General features: G+C 36.5%; 1 protein-coding gene across 3 annotated transcripts; it reads left to right on the plus strand.

Annotated features, from left to right (window-relative positions):
- The first annotated feature begins 1,755 nt into the window (after positions 1–1,755).
- On the plus strand, positions 1,756–24,842 carry LOC137399439 (organic solute transporter subunit alpha-like). 3 transcript variants are annotated; one of them, XR_010979160.1, is made up of 10 exons: positions 1,756–1,941; positions 3,666–3,813; positions 4,466–4,626; positions 6,062–6,135; positions 10,970–11,128; positions 16,810–16,942; positions 18,449–18,698; positions 20,288–20,467; positions 20,944–21,029; positions 24,125–24,842. XR_010979160.1 is itself a non-coding variant. In XM_068085550.1 (9 exons), exons 2-9 carry the CDS (start codon positions 3,693–3,695, stop codon positions 24,181–24,183), a joined length of 1,137 nt encoding a protein of 378 aa, XP_067941651.1. In that variant the 5' UTR covers positions 1,758–1,941; positions 3,666–3,692; the 3' UTR covers positions 24,184–24,842. The 3 variants fall into 3 exon arrangements, 2 of the variants coding, with proteins under 2 accessions (XP_067941651.1, XP_067941652.1); XM_068085550.1 differs by lacking the exon at positions 20,944–21,029 and having other exon boundaries at positions 1,758–1,941; XM_068085551.1 differs by lacking the exon at positions 20,944–21,029 and having other exon boundaries at positions 1,758–1,941; positions 3,671–3,813.
- Positions 24,843–24,973: the final 131 nt, after the last annotated feature.

The following is a 24,973-nucleotide window of genomic DNA, read 5'->3' on the forward strand; positions in this document are numbered from 1 at the left end:
CACACTCCACCACAACACAGATTACTAATATTAGAACTCGCTTGCAGAAAGAGTTTATTTGTTTATTAACTTATTCTTAACTCGAAGAGAATTATTAGTATTGTTCTTAATTGAAGAAATGTTTAAAGGAATGATTATTACATGATTACATTTATTATTAAATTCAAGGAAAATGAAAGTATATAGGGATTCAGCACACCTGTTTTGTGGTGAGCGCGGATGCGCGAGTTTGCATGTACGCAAGTCGCCACGGCAAGAGCAAATTTTTTGGTTTTGATGTAGTCAGCAGCAGGATTTCACGTCTAGTCACCAGGCATCGAAAAAAGCTAAGATGCAGAGAGGATCCATAAAAATTCTGGCCTCTGTGAGTACCAGAAGGCGTACGCAGGATCCCTCACTGCTCATGAGGAGTTGGGTATCGGTAGACTACTCTATTAAAAGAGAACTTGGCTATCATACATGACCCAGGCTCGCAGGTGTCGTTCTATTGGCTAAGAGACAGACAGCGCCGCCGTTAGGTCAATTCAAATGTCATTCGCGATGTGAGACAGATAGATACCAGTATCGTAACACAGGGCGAGCGAAGTGATGCAAAATAACCAGATGACTGCGCATCACTCTATGAGCTATCTAAAGCAAGATGACAACTCCAAGTTTTAAGTGATAATTGAAAACTACTGAAATCGGATATAACAACATTAAGCTACAAATGTATTTGGTATAGCGTAAGTTTGCCCAGTTTCAACATATTTATAATTATTATTATTGTTGCTCGTTATACGTAGTTATTATTAAATAACAATAATAGTAGAGTTTCAGTTAATTACCTATAAATGAGTTCAATCACTAAATACACTCTTATTCCACTTTTTCTAGACTTTGAATCAGTGAATAATACTAATTCTATATAGAATTCCCACTGAGTCGACTTAACTAAATTATTAGCCAAGTGATTGAAGGCTACCCATTGTAACTTGCTAAAGATATGAAAATTAGAACATGTATAGTTATATCGCTGCACAACTACTGTATACATAAAATAATGTCCTTTCTTGGCTACAAACATGCCAAAACATACAGATTCTGAAATAATACTACTGAACATCATGAGTTTAATCTATTACTTATATTACATCATAATACGTCAAAGCTTGCCACAGTTGTACCAATGATATACAGCCTCCCATGGGGGGCTGTATATTATTAGTTGTACCTGCTTCATATGATGTGTTGTCAAAATATTGGAACAAACTCTCATGAGATAATTTAAATATTTTGGGATCATCAAATTATTACTTTTAAGCAATATGGTCTATATTAACAGCCCTATAAAAGGACCGCATTCACGTATTACTGGCCCCATTACTAAGTCTGTTATTTGAGTGTAAGAAAATTGCAAGGTGTTTCAATTACCTAAGTTTAGTATCTCACGGTAGAAGTTGTGTGTCCTTTGTAAAAAGTTCACGATCCGGCGGGCCCAAGAGTTTTCGAATCAGGATGGCCTCACTGGATATTAGGTCTTACATGTATGTACGTATTTTGTTTTCTTTTTATATTCGGAGCGTGTATTAATCTTAGACATCGATATCATTTGTCGCTGATACCACTACACACATTGACGAGGAGTTAATTTTTCATCGACCAATAAGATACCTGCATTATAAGAAAGCGCTTGCTCCGCAATTATTAGAGGCGTCGTCGAACAGATTCATCACATTACTCCGCGAAAGCAGTAGAAAGAATAAATTTCTGGCTATTTCTCATTGACCCGAAAATCCGTTGCTGGCCAAGCTGTTGGCTGCGCGGCTGATCGATAGCCCTACGTTATATAATTTTTTTTTAATAAAATATTTTTTGTTGTCGTGAGGTTTTGTAAGGTATTCTGACCATCTGACGGAGACTCAGCTTTATCTGCACAAACTGTGATAAATACACTTGAAGGTAAGTTCGGTTATTAATTGCGGTTAATAGTCCACTGGAACATGCCTGGTCTCTCAATTTCTGTGATTTCATAAATGTTTTTATAGATAAAGACATGATCAGCTGTAGCGTGCAATTCCAGCTTACAAAGTTTCAAATTGGTTGATGTTGTGCCAAATTTATGTAATTCATCCAGCCTGTTGTACCAAAACCTATCATTTTAATAGTAAATAGTGTTATGTGTTTTAACAGTACCTAAATATCAAACCCTATATTAATACAATAAAGTTGTAAGTTTAACATACAAAAAAAGGACAGTTTTTACTGAGTGATATAAAAAGATAGTAATCTTTATTGAAATATAATCAATTTTAGATAGAACGTAAGCTACGGCGATTGCAGACCGGGTGAGTTTTAGGAGGTTTTATACTAATTAGCTCGCACATGACATGAAGTGTGTGCTTTTAGAGAATCATTGTGACTTTTGAAAAATGTGGTAGATGGGTTAGCATATGTACCAGTCATCTTGGCCCTTTGCCAGATCGCCCGGAGTAACTCACCTCAGTGGGACAACTCATCCCAACTAAGCTTACCAGCACTAAGTCGGCTCGCTCTACACAAAATTAATACCTTTTATTCAACTTAATTAATACTATTCATATCGCCTGCTATTGAAAGGTGTAACGTCAGCCAACATTCTGGAGTTGAGCATTGTTCTTTCTAATATAATGTCAGTTAGTTATTGATAGTGCTTCCTCAATACAGTCAATAGCAGTAATAGAAATACAATAAGAACAGTTTAACAGCATAAATAATTTATTCACATCCATCTTGCTTGTCCAACCTTTTGTCACGTAAACCTTCGCTTCACCTATTTTGTTTTCCCTGTGAGCAAATTGAGTGATGGAAATGATTATTATCAGATCAAATAGTTTTGAATGAGTAAAGTGAATCGTTGAATACGGTGAGTTGGTGAGTTGTCTCGAGGCGAGCTGAGAGACATGAGTAGAGTTTTCTGGTGTCAATATGCTTATTTTGGTATAGCATTGAAGTGACTTATGCCCCATACCTATTGCAGGATGTGTATAGCTTACAATAATGAAGTTATTTCGCTTTATTTACATATTTTGTTGCAAAGATCAGTAGATATGCATAACATTAAACTCAAACCACTTAAGTAAATAATTATTGACAAGAAATCATTTACTTTTTATAGATCAAAGTGCGTAACCTAAGTTCTGTTTGAACATGTGTCACTAACCGGATTCTATTGCATGTCCCATTGCCTTTGATCATGGTCTTTTACAACTACTATAGCCTAAATGTCGGTTGTCAGTGTGTATGGTAGGAGGGGGAGCGCAGAACAGACAATATCAATCTTCAATGTGTTGATATTGTCGACGATTAGCTTTACTCAATTGTTTTTTGAGTGTCATGTTTTGTAAATAAATATTTGGCATTATGTGTGAATTAGGTAGGGAAAAATATTTAGGATGAGTAGAGCAGCTGGTGGGGAGGGGGTGGGGTGAGAAGATTGTAGTGTGTTCTGACAGTAGGTGTGTCCTGACGAGGTAGGGCAGTAGTTCCAGCTTCCCTATTCTCAGTTTTGGAATAAATGCCCACCCATCTCTTTTTCATTGTGATCACCTGACAAACTCCATTGTTCTTCCTAGATGAAGGTAAAGTATTATGAAGAGTATGGTTGACATGTTGACTGCTAGTTACTTCGGTTTGTTATATTGCAGGGTAGGCCGACCACTCGCTTGGCCACAATGATTGCAACTGCGAGGCCTAGTAACACTACTGACATGGCTGTAAATATTTCAACCACAACTAAGCCTATAACAACAGTCTGTCCATTGGATGTACCCAACTCTACATACTATCTCAATAGTAAGTTGATGTCACAGTTCTTAAGCAGAAATGCTGCATTGTAGCTAGCGCATTCTGTGGGAGATTACGTCCGCTATGATACTCTGTTGTTGAATTGCAAGGCATTGACACGCATCAGCTGGGTGACATATCATGTTTACTATAGAAATAATGTGCCATCTTTCATATCGTTCAGAAGTAATAACTAAGATGATAAAATATGACCTTTCTCATTTCCCTGTCTCAAGAGCTGTGGATGGTATTAAACTCATGTTGCACCTTGAACTCCTGATAATTGGCATAAATAACTCCAAATCCTTCATAAAATAAGAGGATTTGTATGACTACTCAACCGAATACAGGGTCAAACAAATTGACCTCATATATATCTCTGCCCACGCAGTCGTTAGGCTGAATGCCTATGACACCCTTGAATCTTTGCTCTCATCTCCGCGCTAGAATACGTCATTGCAATGCCATCATTAAATAGCTACTACGCAAACATTGCTGTAAAATTTCAACCAATAATTTTATCTGTTGGTTGTGAAAGCAAACTGGATGCCTTTAGAAGACAGTTTCTATTGTTTATATCAAGTGAACTGTTGACATCACAAAATGTAAAACTTGGTGCTGCTACCTGTAATTTTATGTTCACTCTTGTATTTGGTTTTAGTGATCTGGCAAGATCCGCAGCAGAAGGCATTGTTCACATTCTCTGGTGTCCTTTGTTTCATGACTCTCGGCATATATATGTACGAAATTGGGCACTTGTTGCGGAATAAAATGAAACTGATAAGGAGGATACGAATGGTCACCCTCCTTTCTCTTTATCCTGTAAGCTGTTAACACTAACCTGTTCCTCACTAACCATTTTATCCAATCTTTTTATACTGGTGGGTGTAGTTAATATCACCTGGTTTGGTTGATCAACAGGAGTTGCTTAGTTATGTTCTCATTTGGCAATTCGTCCTAGACTAGATGTCTGTTTAATGTTTTGGAATGTTTGTAAATATAATAGTAACACTATAGTATGTGGTAGATTGAATAACCTCTCCAGTCTGGTGTGAAATGATCTCAAGTGAAAATTTGCCGTTCGGTCTGGGTTCTATTTTTCTGTAAAACACATTTGTCCGGTGTACACACTCATACGACGGTGTGTTTATGACTGCATGCGTGTGACTTTGTATGCAAACTTTGGTGTATGTATGCTTTTATCTTCCAGGCTTGAGCTGCTGCCATAAAATAAGAGATGCATTTATCGAAGTTAACTTGAAGTGCATACATAAGTTTCGAGCTAGAGCTAATATAAGATAATATTTATCCATATTTGTGAAAGAAATAATAGTAATGCATATTTCTAGGTAATGAGACAACGGGTTTCTTGTTATTACTGTTTCTCTGAAAATTTTCATGATTGAATTCCAAAGCAGCGGAAGCAATTGCTGCCTAACGCTGTTGACAATGACATTGGTTGGTAGAATGACTATAATTCCAATCTGGGGTCATGTGTGTTCTATATCTTGTTTATATCTTGTTTGTAAAGATTTTACCAGGCTCTGTTTCGAATGAGGAAACATGTTAGTTTGTTAGGCAAGAGTATGTAACTGCATCCCTACTGGGCTGTTTTCAAAATTTGATGACTCACAACCTCTTAATCTCCATAAATTAAATGGCTAATGATTTTGTAGCCTTTTGTTGAGATAGCTGATATTGTAAGATAATAATCTCATGATCAGCTCAGGTTAGCCATTGTTTGTTGGAGTTGAAAGCATTCATGTCATAGGTACACAGGCTAATGTTTGGCGCTCACGCTGGTGACGACATCGACTGCTTTTGGCAAGTGTTTGCAATGCCTTTGTATTCTTTCTCTAATCAGTAAATTAGGCCTACATCTGCATCAAGCAAACTTGATTTTTGAAAATCTTGGGAAATGGTAAAATCATCAATACAATAAATATTTTCTCTTGTACTGAAAATATAATAAGGTACTAAGGAAACTTTAATTTCATTAGAATAATTATTTTTTTTAAAAACAGTAGGCCTACATACAAAACATTAAGAAAACATCAGCAAACATGGTTGTCTTGCATAGCGGCTAGAGTACCAGCACTTGCTCCTTGCCAAATGTCAGTACTCTAGAACAGCTATGGCCAAATGTTAGTACTCTAGATTCTAGAACATCAGTCTGTGTACCACATTTTCCCTCTAACTTGTAAGGACTCCTATGAACTAGTATGTTTGTTCTCTAATCAAAAGCTTTTCTTTTTAGATATACTCCCTACTTGCCTTTTTGGCGATATTAGTGCCAAGAGCTGCTACCCTGATGGACCTGGTAGTCAATGTGTGAGTATTCCTACTTGTCACATGTTTTAAACCTTTAGGGGATGGCAAAGTAGAATTAGACAGGTGTTTTTGATTGGTCACAAAATTTTTACTCATCTTCAGAACCATCATACTTGGTCTCAGAATACTACATCAGGGCATTTAAAAATCTGCTGGGAGTATGGTATTCCTAATGAACTGCTTAGGAATACAGGCTAGTATAAACATCTGTCTCGTTCCACCCTACAGAATTTTAGCAGGGTAGCATGAGACATGGCCTGGGAGTACTTCGAGACAATAAGGACTCTGGATGAAGGTCGAGACAAAATTAATGCTATCCTTCGTTTTTTCGTGACGTCGTTCTATTGTTGTCCGCCATCTTTATGGACACATTTTATCGTTAAAAACACGAAGCTTCTGCAATTAATTATTGCAAACAATGCTTTTGTTTGCAAATTTTCTATTTTAGTATCAAAACAACACCGAAAAATACTATTAATCAAGAGAATGACGATCATTTTCTACAAAGATGGCGGCTTTTTTGTGAACGAGCGCATGTGCAAACAGGGTGATGACGTCAAAAAAAATGATGGATTGGGAATGTCTATACTTCTTGTATTTTTTGCTAATACTAGATTTAACAATCACTAAAAAAATAAAAATGCAATACAACAGTTTTAATATCCACTAATGGTCTAGTAAGTACATGTATGAATAGTGCAGTGTACACTACACTGACTACAATGTTTATAGTGATAAAACACTGTTTCAAATTATCAATGCAAAGCTAGTAGTTCCATGTAGTAGAATGAACAAGATAATGCAATGTAATAACCGAAAAACAATAAAAATACACTAAAAATCCTCTGAAAATGAGATATAGACAGTCATGCTCCTACGAGTTAGCTCAGGCTATACTATGGCAGTATTTAACATTGATGTGATGTTTGATGGAAATCAATTATTCTAAAACAAATTTCTATGCGGTAGAATGTTTTGTGAAAATGAAGCAGTTTATCGAATTTCCTTATTAGTCGGAACGAAGCGATCAAATTGGTAGGCTGACTTTTGACTCTGCGTGCCCCCATGACTAGCAGGCTGCGGCAGCTTGTATCGCAACTGACTAAGGTGAACATCATGTACATCAGGTACATCCGGCATGTAGAACTTGTAGATGTTAGAGAATGATGGCCCTCCTTGGCGAAAACAACTCACGGTCATGCATTTCACTCAACACGTCTAAAGTTTTGCCATGTATCTATCCGCTATTGTGGGCGTTTTCTATTCGACTAAGACAAAATCACCCTCAGCAGGTTTTCATACAACTCCCAGCTAAACAATGATATCTTCTGGAGGGATGCCATCTATTTCTTCCGTGTATTCATCATCTAGCTTCCATGCCTTTTGCAATTCCTCATCATGTGAGGCATCAGTATCAATGATAGGCCTACTTAGTGCTACGGACTCCTTTGTTTTTCTAATGGTTTGTTTTCCTTCTCTGCGTTTCTTCAAAAGTGACTGAAGATGTGGGTGGCTCTGTTTCATCAGTGTCAGTAATGCTTCTTTTACCTTTTTTCACCTTTCTTTTGCCTTTACTGGTTTCTTGCGGCTTTGGCTAGCCTTTGCTCATTTCTTGTGTCGCATGATTACTTGTGACCTTTGGCACCTCAGTTTGGATCATCCTTTACGATCTGATCCTTAAAATTCATCCTTGCAATAAAGGAAGCTAGCACTTTTTTCTTCTGATGCAAAGAATTTTGGAAAAGCACTGAGGGAGTTCCTCTTGCAGAGCTTGTCCCACAGTACCTTTGTCTCAATTGACCTTGTCTTCTCATACTAGTCGGTGTTCGTTAGGTATATTGGCGGTCTTACGGGCATTTGGTAAACTTTGTTATTGTCTAAGCTAAAATTTGAACAGCACAACAGTGCTGCCATGAGATAAGATAAAGATAAATAAAGAGATATGGTCCCTTTTTGCACATCTAAATAACTTTTTTAATTGGTGACAAATAGTTCACTATTAAATATCAAAAATATATGACTGTTGAAATGACAACAAAAGTCCTAAGAATGTAAAAATCTGATTTTAAGTAGCGCTAGTACGAACAACACCTCATGAATCTTTAGCCAGTTTTACAATACCATTGTCGCCATGAGTGTCATGTGCAAATAAAGCCTTTCTTCCTCCCGTTTGTCTCTGACACCAAGGAGAGGACATGTCCTCAAAACCCTAAGCAGCATTAAGCTACTGTATAAAAGATTTAACATTTAAAAATAATATTTTCATTTGAACTGGCAAACATGCAACTGTCCATGCTACGAGAGCATGCTGTTTTGATATGAACTACCCACATCTGCAACCCTTGCCAAGCTTTGCACCTGCTTCTGTTGCCAAAATAACTTACCTAGTTATTCAAGTTTATCTCCTAATAACTTAGGAGATAAACTTTAATGTTTGCGTGTAACAGGGCTATTATTCATGTTAAATTCCTGTCAACGTAAACACATGAGTATAAAGAGTGAACATGATTTGAAGCAAATTGCTTGCCATGAATTTGGCCTTTTGATTCATATTGTGTTTTCATGGGTGCATTCACTGCCTTGGGATTCTGACTCAGCCTTTTGCACTTCTTAAGTTGGTTAGTGAAAGTGTCAAGGCCAATATTGATTAATTGAATTCTTCTTAACACACATTTTTGTGGTGCCTTAGGAAGTCTTAAGATGTGACAAGCCTGTTAACGACCCAATGGTAATAAAGATATGCATGTTCATTCTTATTTGCCATGGAATATGCTTGCATTATCGTTTGTGGTTTTGATGAATTATCAGAAATGATTGAACTGAGTTTCTATTTGACTGAAACAAAATCTGCAAACCTAAATAATAGCGAATTTATACAACATCGGAGACGCCTTGGCACAATATATAATTTTTTTATGTTATTCGTTACTGTGTTATATTTTTTAGTATAAAAATATCAGAAATTGCCAATTTTGATTCCTGGGTACCTAACAAAGTTGTGAGCTTAAAAAGCTGCTAAAATTCGATGCGATGTCTAGAGAGTAATGCTATGTGAGGCAGGCGCATATCTAATCCAAATGCATCTTAAACTTCATTCTCAGCAACTGCTTGGAACTGCAGGAGGTTCTTTCAGGAGATTTCAGGTTTGGCTGTTTTATTTGGCAGTTAAATCTTTAACCTGTCAAAGTTATGTTTACTGCTAACCAGTCTCCACTCACCTTCAGCATTTAGCACCTCACCTATTAGCATTTTTGCTTCTGGCTAAGATAACTGTTCTACTTATTATCTTAGAGCAGAATTGGGCATTGCGCCCGGGAACCGCCTGCATGCTAGTAACCACCACTAGTCCTGCTGGTATTATCCCAGTACATTATGCTGGTGTTATTAGCATTCCAAAGCGACGACTCAAAGCCGTTAGCAAAGCTGTCAGCTCATAATATTATTTAATTAACTATAGAGTTTAAGGGTTGAGATTGTGGGACTCTCAACACCTTCAAGGACTTCCATGCTTTGCATTTTTTGCTGTTTTGGTTACTACATTTCTTGGACGGATATGCTTTCTTTTGATATTACTTTGAAGGTTGTCCATTTGAGGTCACAAAGCAAAGACTTCATTTGCTGTTTGAAACTGAAATCTTTAATCATCTTGAGAATGTCTTGCTGAAGTTACTGTTTGAGTTGAATGCTTTAGTTTCAAAGTAAGTCAGAAGCAGCAGTTGAGGTTGTGTTCACGGATCAGGGACTCTGTACACTATTTAGGCTCAAGTTTGTTTGCTTTGAAAGGACTGATTACACCCCTTCATTGAGTTGCGCATTCTATCTAGCAAACAATTTGCATAACTAAAAATTTGTTCCGATTGCTCTCGGTCATAGCTATAAACAAGCTAAGTGGTTTGCTGTTTGCCAACTGGGGCTGGCGATTTTCTGAGAATTGCTTACAAATATGGTCACATTTCTTTTCTGACGAAAAGCAATTTGAGATTCTCTAGACTCTTGTTGGTATGCTTTTGTTTTATACTGAAGTTGTTTGAAGTTGGTTTTGATTAGTTTGTTTAGACATATTATTGTGGTGAGTATTGGTTCTGGAGTCTTATAGTCTGTTGGTATCAGAGAATTTATTTCCAAAATAAGCAGTATTTTTGAGTTTTTTGTAAAAAAATAATAACTATTTGTTCACGAAACGATTGTAAAACGCTAGTTTCTACAGACCTGTAGACCTGTAAGTTTAGTAAACTAAGATCCGACTTGACAAGTTTTGGACTTCTTACATGATCGTGAGAATAAAACGGACGACTAATCATAATTATTTCGCATCTCATACCTAGTAATGCAGTCTGGTATCGTAAAATATTACGATAGTACCTTTATTTGTGTACGTGATTTGTTCTGCAAATCGTTTCACGAAGTGAAAATTTGGTTAGAAGTGCGTTTTATACTCTTTGAGTGTCCCCTAATCAATTTCAAGCCGCAAAACTGTCTACATGCTTTGTGTGTACTAAATTTTTCCAGCGTGAAAATAAGGCTTGTGAGATCCTCAGGGGCCGATGGGAAAACATTAGAATTTGGGAGCTGGTAGTAGCAGTGCATATTTAAAATTTTTTGCTTCAATCCTGAAATGTTTTTCGTAACTACAGTCAATATTTTTCTGAAGAGGTGTTTCATAACCTTAAAGTACCGTGTATAGTTTCAATGTTTGTTATTATTATATATATATATTTATAATTATGATCTATTATCGTAACCACGGCATAAATGTGATAAATGGTTGATGTAATTTCACTACTATCTAATCACTTCATTTGTCTGTATGGGTAGCTTGTCTTTTTGATTTCAGATATTTTGCTTTGACCTTGTGGCACTTCCTGCAGCTGATGCTCATGTACTTTGGTGGGGATTCTCGTATGATAGAGTCCTTTAGTCAATCAAAGATTAGCATTCAAACTCCTCCCTTGTGCTGCATATTCTGCTGTCTGCCCAAGTTTACAGTTGACAAGTAAGTATAACTCCGCTCTCAAGGGTTAGCAATGTCTGATGCTCTAAGTTGTTCTAGGTTGATTTTATTTATTTGTAAAAGTTAACAAATGTTGCTACTAGGTTTTTGATCATAGAAAAATGTTTTACATTTAGTGTTCCACCTTATCATTTCTCTGGCTAAAATGTTATCAGGTAGGAATTTTAAGCTGCCCAGGAAAAGTTATATTCATTTAAACCAGGGTGTCTATCGGTATTTGCTGCTTACAAGTGTCTTCCTGTGACATGCCGGTAGTGTTTTGCCACCATATTTACAGTAAAGTATTCAATAAGAAGGCCGCTTCATTTGTATCTATAATTAGTTGTAGTGCCTAACAATTATACTAATATAATAGTGATTAATTAGTCTGGGGTGCATCTATACTGCTCATCAACCTCAATCTATACTGCACCTCAGGTATGGCTGTGGTTTGTAGTTGTCAGTAGCCAACGTAACACTTTGACTTGTCTTGCCTTGTCTAACCATCGGTGAATTACTTTCTCACAGACTAGGTCACTAGAGAATGTACCAGGTAGGTTGCATATCCACTACACAAAGAAAAACCTTGCTATCCGCTGCCTAATGATGCCATTCTGGATTTTCATTTCGGGCGCTGGTCCGGCATTTATGTAAAAGAAAAATGCCTTCCATTGATTTCAACAGATGCTACAGCTAAGTAGCTGCCTTTCAGTTCGCTCACTCTGCTCGATTCTTTCATCCAAGTGTCAAAGAATTGATTATTGATTCTCCAATTACCATATAGTTATAGTTGTTTTCTTTAGCTAGGCCAAGTAGCATCGAGTTGACGTATGCCCTAGACATCTGAATGGTCGCACATGCCGATGCAGCTCAATGATACAATAGGTTGGCTGTTTGGCCGATAAAATCTATTCCTCAGGCATGACATCGATGCTGCATTATTTAAAAATTTATCTTTTCCGAAGCATTCAGGAGGCGATATACATAAATTTTGTATCATCTAATAAGTTTTCAGATATAAATTTTAGTTGACAGACAGTCGAAGTATAGCCAATGAGTGATAGTATAAGGATTGTAGCGCCAAGGATGTATTGTTAAACTTTGGTTATATTTCCTTGAAAGAGCAGCGATAATAGCGGGCAAGCCATTGTAATTGTTTCCATATGGTATCATTTCTGTAGGTTAGAGGGGTAACATGTTTTTTGTACACAGACTACAATGGTAATAAGAACTCCGTTGTTCAAATCACCTCAATTTTCGTAACGTTCTTCGATGTTTTGACTAATTTACATCTCATGGAACTTTAGCGGATGTCACTAATAGTAATCATGGAACCTTATCACGATTACGCCTACTGTTGTATTTTCTGAAAAAAAAGAGCAAAGATTATGAAAGATTATGAATCGCGGTTTAGTCTCGACTGAATGAAACATAATAGAGCTAGAAACCAATAAAATGATTGGGGATTTTTATCCAACATGCATTTAGTCCTGTTGCTTACAGATCCGACATGTCAGTTGATTTAAGGACATGACTATGCGCCAGGCGTGTGTCGCTAAGCCGGTAATGTCTATGATTAAGCCCGCTCTATAACCCGGTAATATGTCTTGGTTTAGTATGGAAATGTTTCATTAAAACATTGTCAACTAACTGAAGCATCTACAGGTTGTCCAAGATTTGCAGCAGACTCTTTTTTCACAAATAAATATGTTTATGGCAGACTTAAGAGAATTAGAGTTGTTTGATAGTACAGATTTCTCACGCTGTTATATGGAGTTTTTTAACCAATTCAAGATACAGACAGATGATTATAGCCCATTTTATGAGGTATGCTTGGGTCCACACCTACTAGTAGGAAACTACCCACACACTAAAAATGCGTTCCAGACCAGTTGTTTTCTGCTCAGTGGTTCTCATCAATCCGCTTGAAGCAAGCCATGTAACAATGGTATCAGAATTGCATTAATTGTTGTCTAGACAGACAAACATGGGTTTTTTTCTGGCATGTCAGCATTGAGCCTTGATTTACTCACAAGAACCATATCCCAACGAAATACTATCTAAATGACTGCATTTCTGCTCTTACCCAGGCTCTTGTTGATTAAACTTTCCCAAAAACACTTGAGAAAGTTCTAGAAATTGGGTTAAAATGAAATGGAATATCAATTGCATCAGTCTCTCGCCACATGGACCGCAGCTGGTTACAACTTTCTCTCAGCTCTTCCTAAAGTTCATGCGTAATCATTATAGATTAGTAGGCTATTTTCCTGACTACAGTGTGCGCTCTTTCCCGCTGCTGCTGACAATCAGCTGCTGCTGACAATCAGCTGCTGGTGACTCATTTCTACTACCTAGCTGCCCTAGTATGTTAGCCGGCTGTCATAATGATGAATGCATTTTATAAGCCAGCGTTGAAGTTATGTTATTGTTTTATAATTGAGCCTTCCTTTGAAATAATGTCTTTTTTGTACAGACTTCATTACGACTACGTCGAGGCTGGCTGGATGTGAGAAAGTGGGACACATAACTTAATAGGAAGGGCAGCTCGACAGGCTTATACATTGTAATTGTATGAGCTTGATGAGCGTGATGCCGTGGGACTATCGGCATTGTCCTGCGGCATCACGCTGAAAGAATTGGTTTTGTGTGGAGGATGAGCCTACTTCATAAGTCATTGATGGATGAATCAACGGCCCTCTTTAACCAAAATTAATTCGCATCTTGCTGCAATGTAACATTGTGATATTTGTCAATTGATCTATGTGGTTCATATTATCAATCAGCTCCATGACCCCTCCTAATAATTTACGACTATCAAAATCATCACTGTAGTTGCCATGTTAAGGTGGCTGGCGCAGGTTGCAAGATGGTGAAATTACCATCTTGTTTTAATTTGTCTTCGATATTTTTGGTTTCATAACTCATGAAAAAAAATTTATTATTTCACATTTGTCATTCTTCTTGGTTATTGACACATACTATTTTTGGCAACTTTAGGATCAATCTTTCAGGGTGTATTCCTTCCACCTGCAATACTTTCTCATGGCGGCTAATATTTTAAAGTGCTTCGCAACAATTAGATTGACCCGATTTCTATGGATCTCATCTGGAGCAACATCAATACTTTCCTATGCTTATACTGACCTGCAATTTATCCATCTGTTGCCGATGAGTTGGTTTCATGGATAGTGCCACGCTCTTGTGGTTAGCCCTACAAAAAAATCTCATTACTGTGTCACTTTTTGCTGTTAGATCTGAGCCTCACAGAAAAAATATCATTTTCCATGCGCTTCAGAGCAGTTGCAAAATTTGCTCGTCAGCTTTGATGAAATTAGATGTAAAATTGTCTATCGACTAACCGCATAATTATACCACGATATTTAAGGTATTTTTCATTCAACTAGGAGAGTTGGTGTTTCAATACGTATTCACTCTTGCAGAGAGAGGAATGCTTAGACATGAAATATTGAATAGTAAATAGCTCGCCTAATCACAGGCTGGAGCATGATTGTCCAATTTCAAGCCTAAGAGCCTGAGGGTCTAATAAAAGCATTTTCAGGAGCAGTGTCTTCCAATTACATTCAAATCTTGACATACAAAGTTAATTCACCCTAAAGTTCGCTTTGTTTGGTGAAACCATTGTATATTGGAACAGAAACTTTATAAAAATACATATATATCGTATTTTGTTAAATTTGTTCCAGAGCCCAAAAAACAAGGATAAGTATTTAAAGTAGTTCAGTATTGTATCAATACAAATGCATCATACAACAGCGTGTGAAAAGCTAAATTAAAGAATTGTTTTATTAACAACAAAATAGAGTAATGATCTGTATAAAAGTTTGTTTATTGTTACTGTACCTTAGACATGCGTGAGAAGTCTAGGTTCAGTGATAGAATGATAAAAACAGGCATACTAGGTATATTTCGTTTGTCGTGACAAATTGTTGTTCAAACATTACAACATGCGCTGAAATCTGAATTTTGAAAGGTGACAGTCAAGGCTTGTCTGTATTTGAGATCATTAAATCAGTCGTGGAGTAGACAGGTTTTTAACAAGAATACAATTTTGCTTCCTTTCATGCAACGTAAAGGAAATTCCTATTTGAACAAAATCTTATTTATTGAAATTATTATTTAAATGCTTTATTACAAAAAGCTGCCTTAGTTACTCATCTCTGGGGAGAATCATGACACACCGGTTGTCTGAGATGGTTTGCCCATAAAAATGCAAATATATATTCAATGATAGAGCGAATAACTCCTTTTTTAGAAAAATTTAGTTTAAAAATTTTTATTGAGACTTTGGCCACCATCAAATATTAGTCTCGAAACAGATAAAATTTACTGCTAAACTGCTGTTGTTGAGATCGTCAATTTCATTCTTAAAGCTAGTCTCTGTGCATCATATAAACCAAGTCTCCCCAAGTCCTACCACCATAATGCTCACATATTGATTATCAATGGTGAAAATCGAACTAGTCCACTTATCCATTGTCCACTATCGCGCACTGCTGTTTTGTGAAGCGGCCAACTAGGGTTACTGGTCTGAACTATACAAAGGGATCACGCGCTGAGCTATTGGTTGAATCAGAATAAAACATGCTCGGATGTCTGATGACAAGTGGGTTGCTATCAACAAGGCTATGCTAGTAGTGCTGAGTCATACACGCCTGCCTAGTAGCCTCGATTGTTTAGTAATAGGGCTATGGAACGCTGTGTGAATATGTATATTGCTCAAGGAACCAACATGGTGTCAAAGCTATTAATACAACATTTTGATCAAGTTTTCAATTACAATAAATTAAAATGCTAGTTTTTCAATACAGTTCAATATCACATAAACCTTGACAAACAGATATTGCCATCGGATTATATTCTGAAACATTTCAAGAGATAGAGTTACTTCAACTCATCCACACACACAGACAATATAAGTGAGGAGCTACCCCATATCTAGACTGATTATGTATGACATTTGGTCCATTTTAGGTTTATTGTTCGACCTGGTTAAGCTAGTTAAGCTGGTTAACCCTGGCTAAGCCTGGTTTATGCTTGACCCCATTTAAACTTCGTTCACATCGCTCCAACAGTATAAAAAGGTTGATCAAGCCAACCATTCTCATTTGCATCATATGACAAGTGTGAGTGAAGATGCATGTACAAGTGTATATCAAGATACATGTTCATGATCTACTGCTTTACTTATCAATACCACATGTTAACAGCAAGGTGAACATTCAAGATATACCCAGGTTTGGGTGTGCGCAGTTTATTCTTAACGCCTCGTGTTAACAGAGTCTTTATTAGTTTTCTGAGAAATCAATTACCAAAGTTGTCTCGCAGTGCTGGTTTCAGCCAAGGATCTTGTTTGGTTGTTTTAAAATGTTTTCGCTTTTAAGAATATCAAAGTAGGACTGCTTAGTATTCCTGTAGTATCTCTGTATTACTACTACTAAACCTATATTGCTGTGCAATAAGTAAATCAAACTAACCTATATAAAAAGTGATTAGTATAGTAAATATTTGATTGAAAGGCATATTTCAATCAGTAATTATCTATAACGGTGCCAACAATAGTTTTTATCTGTGGTAATCACCACAATACTGTTACAAAGTGCTGTATCAACTAGTTAAACCTTGCTAAATGCACCTGGGTTGGTATTGTCTTGATTATTTTGTAGGAGTTTTATTAGGAAATTGAAGATTGGAGCTACCCAATTTCTTATACTTCGACCGGTGTTGTTAGTGGTTGCCATGATACTCTGGGTCGAGGACTCCTACGACTATATCGATCCAGTGACAGGAATTCTAAAGGTGAGTGATTTTATTTCTCAGCCGCTATCGGATACGATATCAGCTGGTTATCGGCCATACTAATTGCTAGTGTTGGAAAATGTGCGTAACTACTGTAACAGTCAAACCTCTACTTACGATCACCTCCAAGTAAAAAATTTCTGACTGACGAATTTGAACATTTAACAAATATTTGACTCTAAACATGATGTGAATTTGAACACTCTGACATTTGAAGTTTCTCGAAACATTGTAGTCTTGTCAGTGAAAGTAGGCTGTTTAAATCAAATCCAAAATGTGAAAGATATAAAAATATAATATGTATAAAGTAAGATAGCTTACAGTTCTCTTAGTCTGAGTTAGAGTCACTGCCTATTCTCTGAACCTGCGGATTGTCGAGCTACATTTCCGTTTGTGTCACTAAGGTAAAGCAACCTTAAAAGCCTCTTTTTCTGCTTGTAACATTATAGTTTTGACATACAATTTAGTTTTTAATCTTGGGTGCTGCGTAGTAAAAATTTGATATGATGCGTTTGTTTTAACGCTATGTGTAAATAACTATTATTTATTATAGTTTGGCCACTGAACTAATCAAACAATTTACAGTATACTGTAAATTGTTTGATTAGTTTATATTTATGGATGTATTTAATGAGACATATATTTATGGACGTATTTGCTTCGACTCATGATGGATGTCCAATGTAATGTTGGAAGTATATTTTAGAACAAATTAGCTTTGTATGTAAAGGTTTGAATGTATTTTCAAGGTGAATGCAGAGGGTGGGGAGATATAATGATATTAATGCAATTGCACCTTATTATGCTCAAGGTAGTTGTGTAGGTTCAAATCTGTTTCTAATCATTGTTATATTGGATTAACAAAACACTTGTTCACCTCTCAAGTACAACAAACTTTTTCAACACTCGTACTATTATGAAATTACTAACCAGTTCATGAAGGTTTTATCTGATGAGTAGATGTTGGTTTAGGCGAGCAATGATGAAATTTAGAGGCTGCGGTGAAGTACAGCACGATTTACAATACACAAACTTAATATTTATCTTCTCTCTATACAAGAAGAGTAGACAACTCTTGTAGGGTTATACTGTAGTTCCTGGTCTAGCAAGACCGCTTGTCTAAATTGATAGTTTAATAATAGCTTGGCTCATGCTTTGAGAAACGGTGCCTAAATTTTTTAATAATAATGTTCATGAAAAATTGAAAATTCTCAAGTTCACTAACAAAGATATTTTACATTAATTTATATTTTGTTGTTCAGCACCTACATCACACGACTTTTCAGCGGGGAACATTTTGACCTCAGCAGTCTCAACCCTAATGTGCCTTAGCTGTGTATACAAGATGACATGGCCTAATTTGATGACTAGCCATGAGCAGACAACTACAATATGCTTTTAGTTATTGTCAAAACTTAGTATAGCCATTTTCTGTAGCCGTGTGATGTTAGGGAGTTTTATATGGTGTCTAGACTTTTGTTTACCTTGAATTTATTTCTGTTGCAGCCATACCAATCGGCATCCCTATATATATCTCTAGTCAATATGATGACGACTCTACTAGCCATGTGGCCTATTGTCATCTTGTTCAGAGCGGCCATTACACCCCTCGCCCATTATCATATACGTGGGAAATTTGCAGTCTTTCAACTAGTCATGATCTGCGGAAACCTGCAAGACTCTATACTTACACAAGTGGCAAGCTTTAACTATCTTAAGTGCACAGATTTGTTACCTGTCAAATCTGTGGCATTAGGTGAGTATGCATGCTGTCATTCAGTAGTGGTAAGGTTGCTTTTGGTAGCTGGCGTTTGTTAAACCACATGTTCAAGAAGCTCTACTCTTTTTGCAAATGAATTAGCAATGCCCGCCTGGTTGATTCGCGATTTGGTTACGCAGATGCAAGCACTGATCTGTTCGGTACATGGTTTTAATCGCATTGGAACCAGGCGGGGCACTTCAGTGTTTGGTCAGCCTTCTTTTACCCCACTCGCATTTTATTGGCTAACCCTGGTAGCAATTAGTGCTTTGGTAATTTCATTAAGTATTCAATTTATGGTGAAAGCTAGATCACTTCAGCACAAAATATTCAATGTGTGAGGTGAGAATTAAGCAACATATGAAATCAATTCTAATATACGATGTATGAACTTTTTGTAACATTACAATTTTGTAAATAAAAGCAAAAAAAGACTGCTAGAAATTTAAGATCTAACCTTAAGATAATAAAGAATAAGATATGGTACTTTAAACTCTATCTAGTGTAAGTTACAGTAGGTTACACCGGCCATTTCTATTACTTACATTGTTACTAAACCTACACATTACTGAGCTCACATTACTCATCTGACTCTAAGGTTAAGTAAAGATAAAAATCTTTTTTTTTTATTAAAACTTCATTATTTTTTATATAATTTAAGTTCTTTACATTTAGATTATACATAGCTATATACCTATGCTATATATAACAGCTTACGGTGTTTATTATTGATTCTTTGGCCTCGAGAGTGAGTAAACTAAAATACAATGTATTCTTATAAGAATATTTGCTACAATATATGAAGGCTCTTACATACCGACAACATCCAAATGTTTCGGCATACAAAGCTAATATTGCAATCAATTAATTTTATTTAACTGTAATCATTCCACAGCTCAGAAGCCTGGGATAAATTTTTAATGAATACCGCTGATAGCTACACATAACATTAAAGAATGCGTTATGCAAGGATGGTTAATTCTTAAAATTCATATAAAGTTAAGTTGTTACTAACACTACCCTAATGGTATGCAAACAGAAAGCAAGCATGATGATTAGGTTGAAGTGGGGATAGAGATCTGCAGTATGGCTAACTTGCTGTTAACTAGGTGAAGTTTAACCTAGTTAAGTTTGTATACGTAGTATTATTTGTACCAAATTATATTTTGTAGGTTTTCATTTTAATTATAACCATATTTTACTTCTTCTTTTGCAAAATTGTGATACTTCAATAATTTTTAAATGGCATATGCTGGAAACCACTTCAGGTGGAGAGGAAAGTAGTAGTTCAAATTGTAGATTGTCTGCCAGAAAATTCATAACAAAAGGCAATCATAAGTAGAAATCGGACATTATATAAAGCATTCAATGTGTGATTTTAATTTATGGCCATCTATGCAAGAGATAAAGAAATTGTATGCAAGTTAATTTATTTGCCACAGTTTTTACATTACTATAACCTTCCTGCTACTAATACCCGTTTCACATGAAAAAAATTTCAAATATTTTATGTTCATCACCTAGTTTGCCTCTTAGCGGTAGTCAGTGTATCAAGCTCCAGGATACCAAATTAGCTGTGTTTCTAGAAATACACCACCTCGCTATAACAGCAGAGATGTTCATTCTGAGTGTGGCAGCGTTAGCGGTCTACTGGAAGTATATCAAGGAGGACATACCACTCGATTATGCTCTCAGTAATGGTCACACCTCTCTCAGACGCACGTCAACAGATTCAGGAAGTCATGACGATGTCACTGCTGAAGATGGTAATAAGACAAAGTTCTATTGTATTAGCCAATCAAGTGGCCCTAGTCATATTAACATGAAACATTTGGATAGCGCTGGAATTTGTAATATGAGATATTCTGAAAGCTTTATAATGCATATTTAGTTTACCCCTTAATGATTTGAAAGACTAAGTTTTGTGCATCCCAGTGATTTTGGAAGGGCTTTGCTCGCTTGAGCTGTTTTGTTGTATTGCTCAAAAGGGGCCTGGAATTTGACCATGTTTTCTGCAAGCCTTTTAATCTTGACCATTGTTTTTGCTGTTGCCTCTGCATTGGCGTGCATGGCGCAGGTGCTGCAAGCTTGCTAGCTTCTCTCTAACCTATATCGGAAAAAATTAAGTACAATGTATATTGTTACTTCAAGTGATTGTGTTGGAGTCGTCTATCTCCAAACACCTGGTATTTGTTGTCATTAGTTTGTTTTAATGTGCCCTAATCTTTCTCCTGTCTTTTAGATATGAAAAATTTTATCCATACCTCCTCAGTATGAGGAAGGGAATTGGTAACTCGCCGTGGTGCTGAGATGAACATGGGCAGAAGGGTCAGTAGTTGTCATAGAGCTACCTGTCGCGTAGTCTATTGGTGCTATGGCGCTTTGCCCAATCATTTAAGGCGTCTATTTGACATTCGCGTCAAATAGATTTCGCTCTGTGTAAATAACCCTTTTTCAGGCCCAACAGATTGCGTTCACGGTAGGCTCTCTGCTGCTGAACCCTTTCTTTTATCTCCTGCGTCGTGAGGTTCATTGCTGTTGCTCAGGCTGGATACATCTCTGTTACTCCAGTTAAAAATAATTTACAGGTATCTTTTTGCAGTTTTAAAATGATTGCTAGCATCGAGATTCTGGAGCCGTATTTACATGGTTAGCAGACAAGACAGAATTACGAAAAAATATATTTGAATAATTTCGCAAAATAAGAAAGTTTGTTATGCTTTGGGCTCGCATCCTCCGAGAATAATTTGCATTCTTTGAATTAACCTTTTCATGACCCGCTCCTATTCTGTTAAAAACTCGCTGTTTGCTATCAGCTGAACTGCAAATGTTGGACCTGATTTAGAATATGTGTGTACATTTCACATCCTCTATTAGTTATTAATGTAGAAAGTTGTTTTGCTCAGGCCACGGCTTGTCACCAATTCTTACGCTTTCCAGTTGCTCAGCTTTTTATGGCCAAAAGTAACCTATTATTTATGTTTATAATGTTAAGTTTTATTTCTAACCACCATGTCTTCAGCTATGAATGTCATGCTCGGTAGTTGGGGTGCACCCGGATACTTGTGTTGGTAGCTTACGTGTAATTAGTTGCTCTCTCACTCCTCCTTGTCAGCTCTTTAATACAGGAAACGTGTGAAATAAGTATTCTAATTACATTTGTGTTGAACTTATGTTTCTTTCCAGTTATTGCCTCTCTATGCTGTAAAATTTATGGGTGAAACTCGGAGAGTTATGTGAATGTTTACTAGTCTATATTCTAGTCAAATCCCCAGTTGTATAGTTTGGTGCATCAGTGGCAATATATGGGTGGCAAATTTTATTCAATGAATGTGCTGCACTATCTAACCAGATTTAGTTTTGTCTGGTATTTAATTGTAGGGGGGTTTTCTGTGGGAAAAATAATGCTTGCTTGAAAATTTAAATATAATTCAACTCTAAGTTAATGCTGAAAAATTCACCTATTGAAAGGAAATTACCTACTTTACTAATCCCGGTCGGTCTCTCAGAAAGCACTGCCATGTGCTAGAATCATATCTGACAGGGAATTTAAGCATGGAAAAGAGACCCCAATGACATGTCATATGCGTCAGTTTAATCAGATTGTTGCACTTTTTACATGAGAAGGCAATTCTTAATATTTGCAAAGAAGCTTGGTTGATATGTGTAGTCTCACTTTATGTTTTACATTTTTTCGGTCATGATCCGAGTTCACTCACTTCTGTAATTTTACTATGATTTTTATCTTTCAAACTAGAATGTTATTGTTTCTTGGCTTCTGCTATGCTTGGCTTTATTTCTACCCCGCTAGCCCTAGAGTGCAATCCCGACATAGACAGTGGTGTGATGGGGTTATTAATGTTTTCACTGTTTTTGTTTGGTAGTTGCTAGTCGCTACTGATTTTTTTTGCCTTTGTTATTGCATATTCCCACAAAGTGCCCGTGAATCCCTTGTTACATCGTGTGTATGAAGGTAGTCAGCTGTCTCTGCCATTCCTCAGCGTGCAGCATTAGTTCCTTTTATATAAGTATGTTTGAATGTTCTTAAAGTAAATAAAGCATTTCATTCAAGCTTTGAAAGCGTAGATATTTGCTGTGTGTTATAATGCCATAGAATGCAAACTGTCTTTATTCTTTGCTGAATTACGTGAAACTATGAGTTGCCTGCACCTGAGGTTTTCTAAACCATGGCTCCATACACACAGAAATTAAATTGAGGCCTCGGAAGCACGAATGTCATGATGAAAGTTTACAAATTATTGTCACTTGAGTTTTAAACAAACACGAAAAAATTGACATCTATATCATGTCCTCTGTTTAATTGTTTGAGGGATTCCATTTGTTTTGTTCTGGTTCTCAATTGCAGTAACTGTTTAGTAAAAAATAATAGAATACTATACTGTATTCATTAATTATAAATTGACTAATCAAAAAAAGTTCTAGTTGCACCACGGAGTAGCGCCCAAGTCATTCGGTTACAAGGTTTACAGGTGCAACCAAATTTCTGTTCTCCCAAGTGATGATTGCAATGTTCGAGGCTTCAGTTCAGTTGCAGCAGGCGGCCATCACACAACCCCTCTCACCCAATTACCCCTGCTACAACCGTTGTGTTGCTTCTCACCACCTCTAATAAATTGCATACTAACCTATCTCGGCTTTTATCTTCTAAGTTATTTTTTATTGGGTTTCAACAAGTTTTGTTATACAGTTCTCACTTGCTTGGTTCGTCCGACCCAATCACTTGAATGGTAACTAGCTGTGCCAACAGTGTTTAGTTCTAGCTGTGCCAACAGTGTTTAGTTAATGATAACTAGTTGTGCCAACAGTGTTTAGTTAATGATAACTAGCTGTTCCAACAGTGTTTAGTTAATGATAACTAGCTGTTCCAACAGTGTTTAGCTAATGATAACTAGCTGTTCCAACAGTGTTTAGCTAATGATAACTAGCTGTTCCAACAGTGTTTAGCTAATGATAACTAGCTGTTCCAACAGTGTTTAGTTAATAACTAGTTGTGCCAACAGTGTTTAGTTAATGATAACTAGCTGTTCCAACAGTGTTTAGCTAATGATAACTAGTTGTTCCAACAGTGTTTAGTTAATGATAACTAGCTGTTCCAACAGTGTTTAGTTAATGATAACTAGCTGTTCCAACAGTTTTTAGTTAATGATTATTCATTAAAAATAAGCACTAGATATAATTCACTTTCCACCATACATTTTTTGATCTTCAAAAACATCTGCTTAACATGTAGATGCACCGAAGTGTGAAATGTGCTTTGCGTGGTAGCAAGTGACTTCTACTACTGTACTTTTGTGCATATGTATTTTATTGTTGTTTGACATTCATTGTCACATAGCATGCATGTTCACCGCTGTTGTTGAACTCAAGTTGTGCGTGTATTAACAACGAGCCTCCTTGTCTAGGTTCATATGATGACTCACTCCTAAGCCCTGGTCATCTTCCTTCTAACGGCATCAACTGAGGTTCCTCACTGTTTATCATGCCGGGTACTTATAGCGATCTCACCCATGGCGCTGTTCACTGTAAGACTATCAATATAATGTTGTCACTTTATCTATTCTCTATACTCACATTTTATGTTGTTACCAGCTAATGGGCTAGGCTATCCGCTCAGTGACCAATATTGTGCATTCTCCAGGCCGAGCCATTAATCATGTAAAATATTGTCTATTTATGAGTTATCTTCACATGTAGCTTCATATCCTTACATTCAAGTGATGTTTTCTAACGTTTCTCGCCTATACCTGAGTCATTATACTGAATTTTCCAAGCAAGGCTGTGATGACGCTACAAAAATTTGCTATGCACATTTTATATTTTAACTTGCTATGACTGTAAAACCTTTTTACATTCAGCATTGTCCATATTTCTTTTGTCATAATATAAAGTTCACCGACTAGGTAATGTTGTAATTTTGAGATAATAACAGAAGATTGCATAATTGTTCAGCTTGTATGGTGTTGATTGTAGTTGTCATAGAGCTTGCGTTTCATGCAGCATAATTTAATTATTAATTTTAATTATGGATTTCTTTGACCAAATTTTGTTAATTATTTTTCAAAATAGTTCTGTACATAGAACAGACGAGTGCTATTAAACCATAATAAACATTTAACATAAGAGACATTGTGTATTGTCGTATGTGAAGATATAAACACAGGAGACAGACATTGAAATATTCAGAGTTGTTAAATTTCAAAATACCAGTAGGTAAAAGTAATGAGATCTCGTTATGATAAATGGCCAATAAC

The sequence above is a fragment of the Watersipora subatra genome, chromosome 7, assembly GCF_963576615.1.
Source record: "Watersipora subatra chromosome 7, tzWatSuba1.1, whole genome shotgun sequence".
NCBI classification, from domain to species: Eukaryota; Metazoa; Bryozoa; class Gymnolaemata; order Cheilostomatida; family Watersiporidae; genus Watersipora; species Watersipora subatra.

Coding starts and splice junctions, on each gene's coding strand:
- LOC137399439 (XM_068085550.1), top strand. CDS start 3,693: ATGATTGCAACTGCGAGGCCTAGTAACACTACTGACATGGCTGTAAAT. Junction 11,129..16,809: donor CCCAAGTTTACAGTTGACAA/GTAAGTATAACT, acceptor ATTATTTTGTAG/GAGTTTTATTAGGAAATTGA. Junction 20,468..24,124: donor CGATGTCACTGCTGAAGATG/GTAATAAGACAA, acceptor CTCCTTGTCTAG/GTTCATATGATGACTCACTC.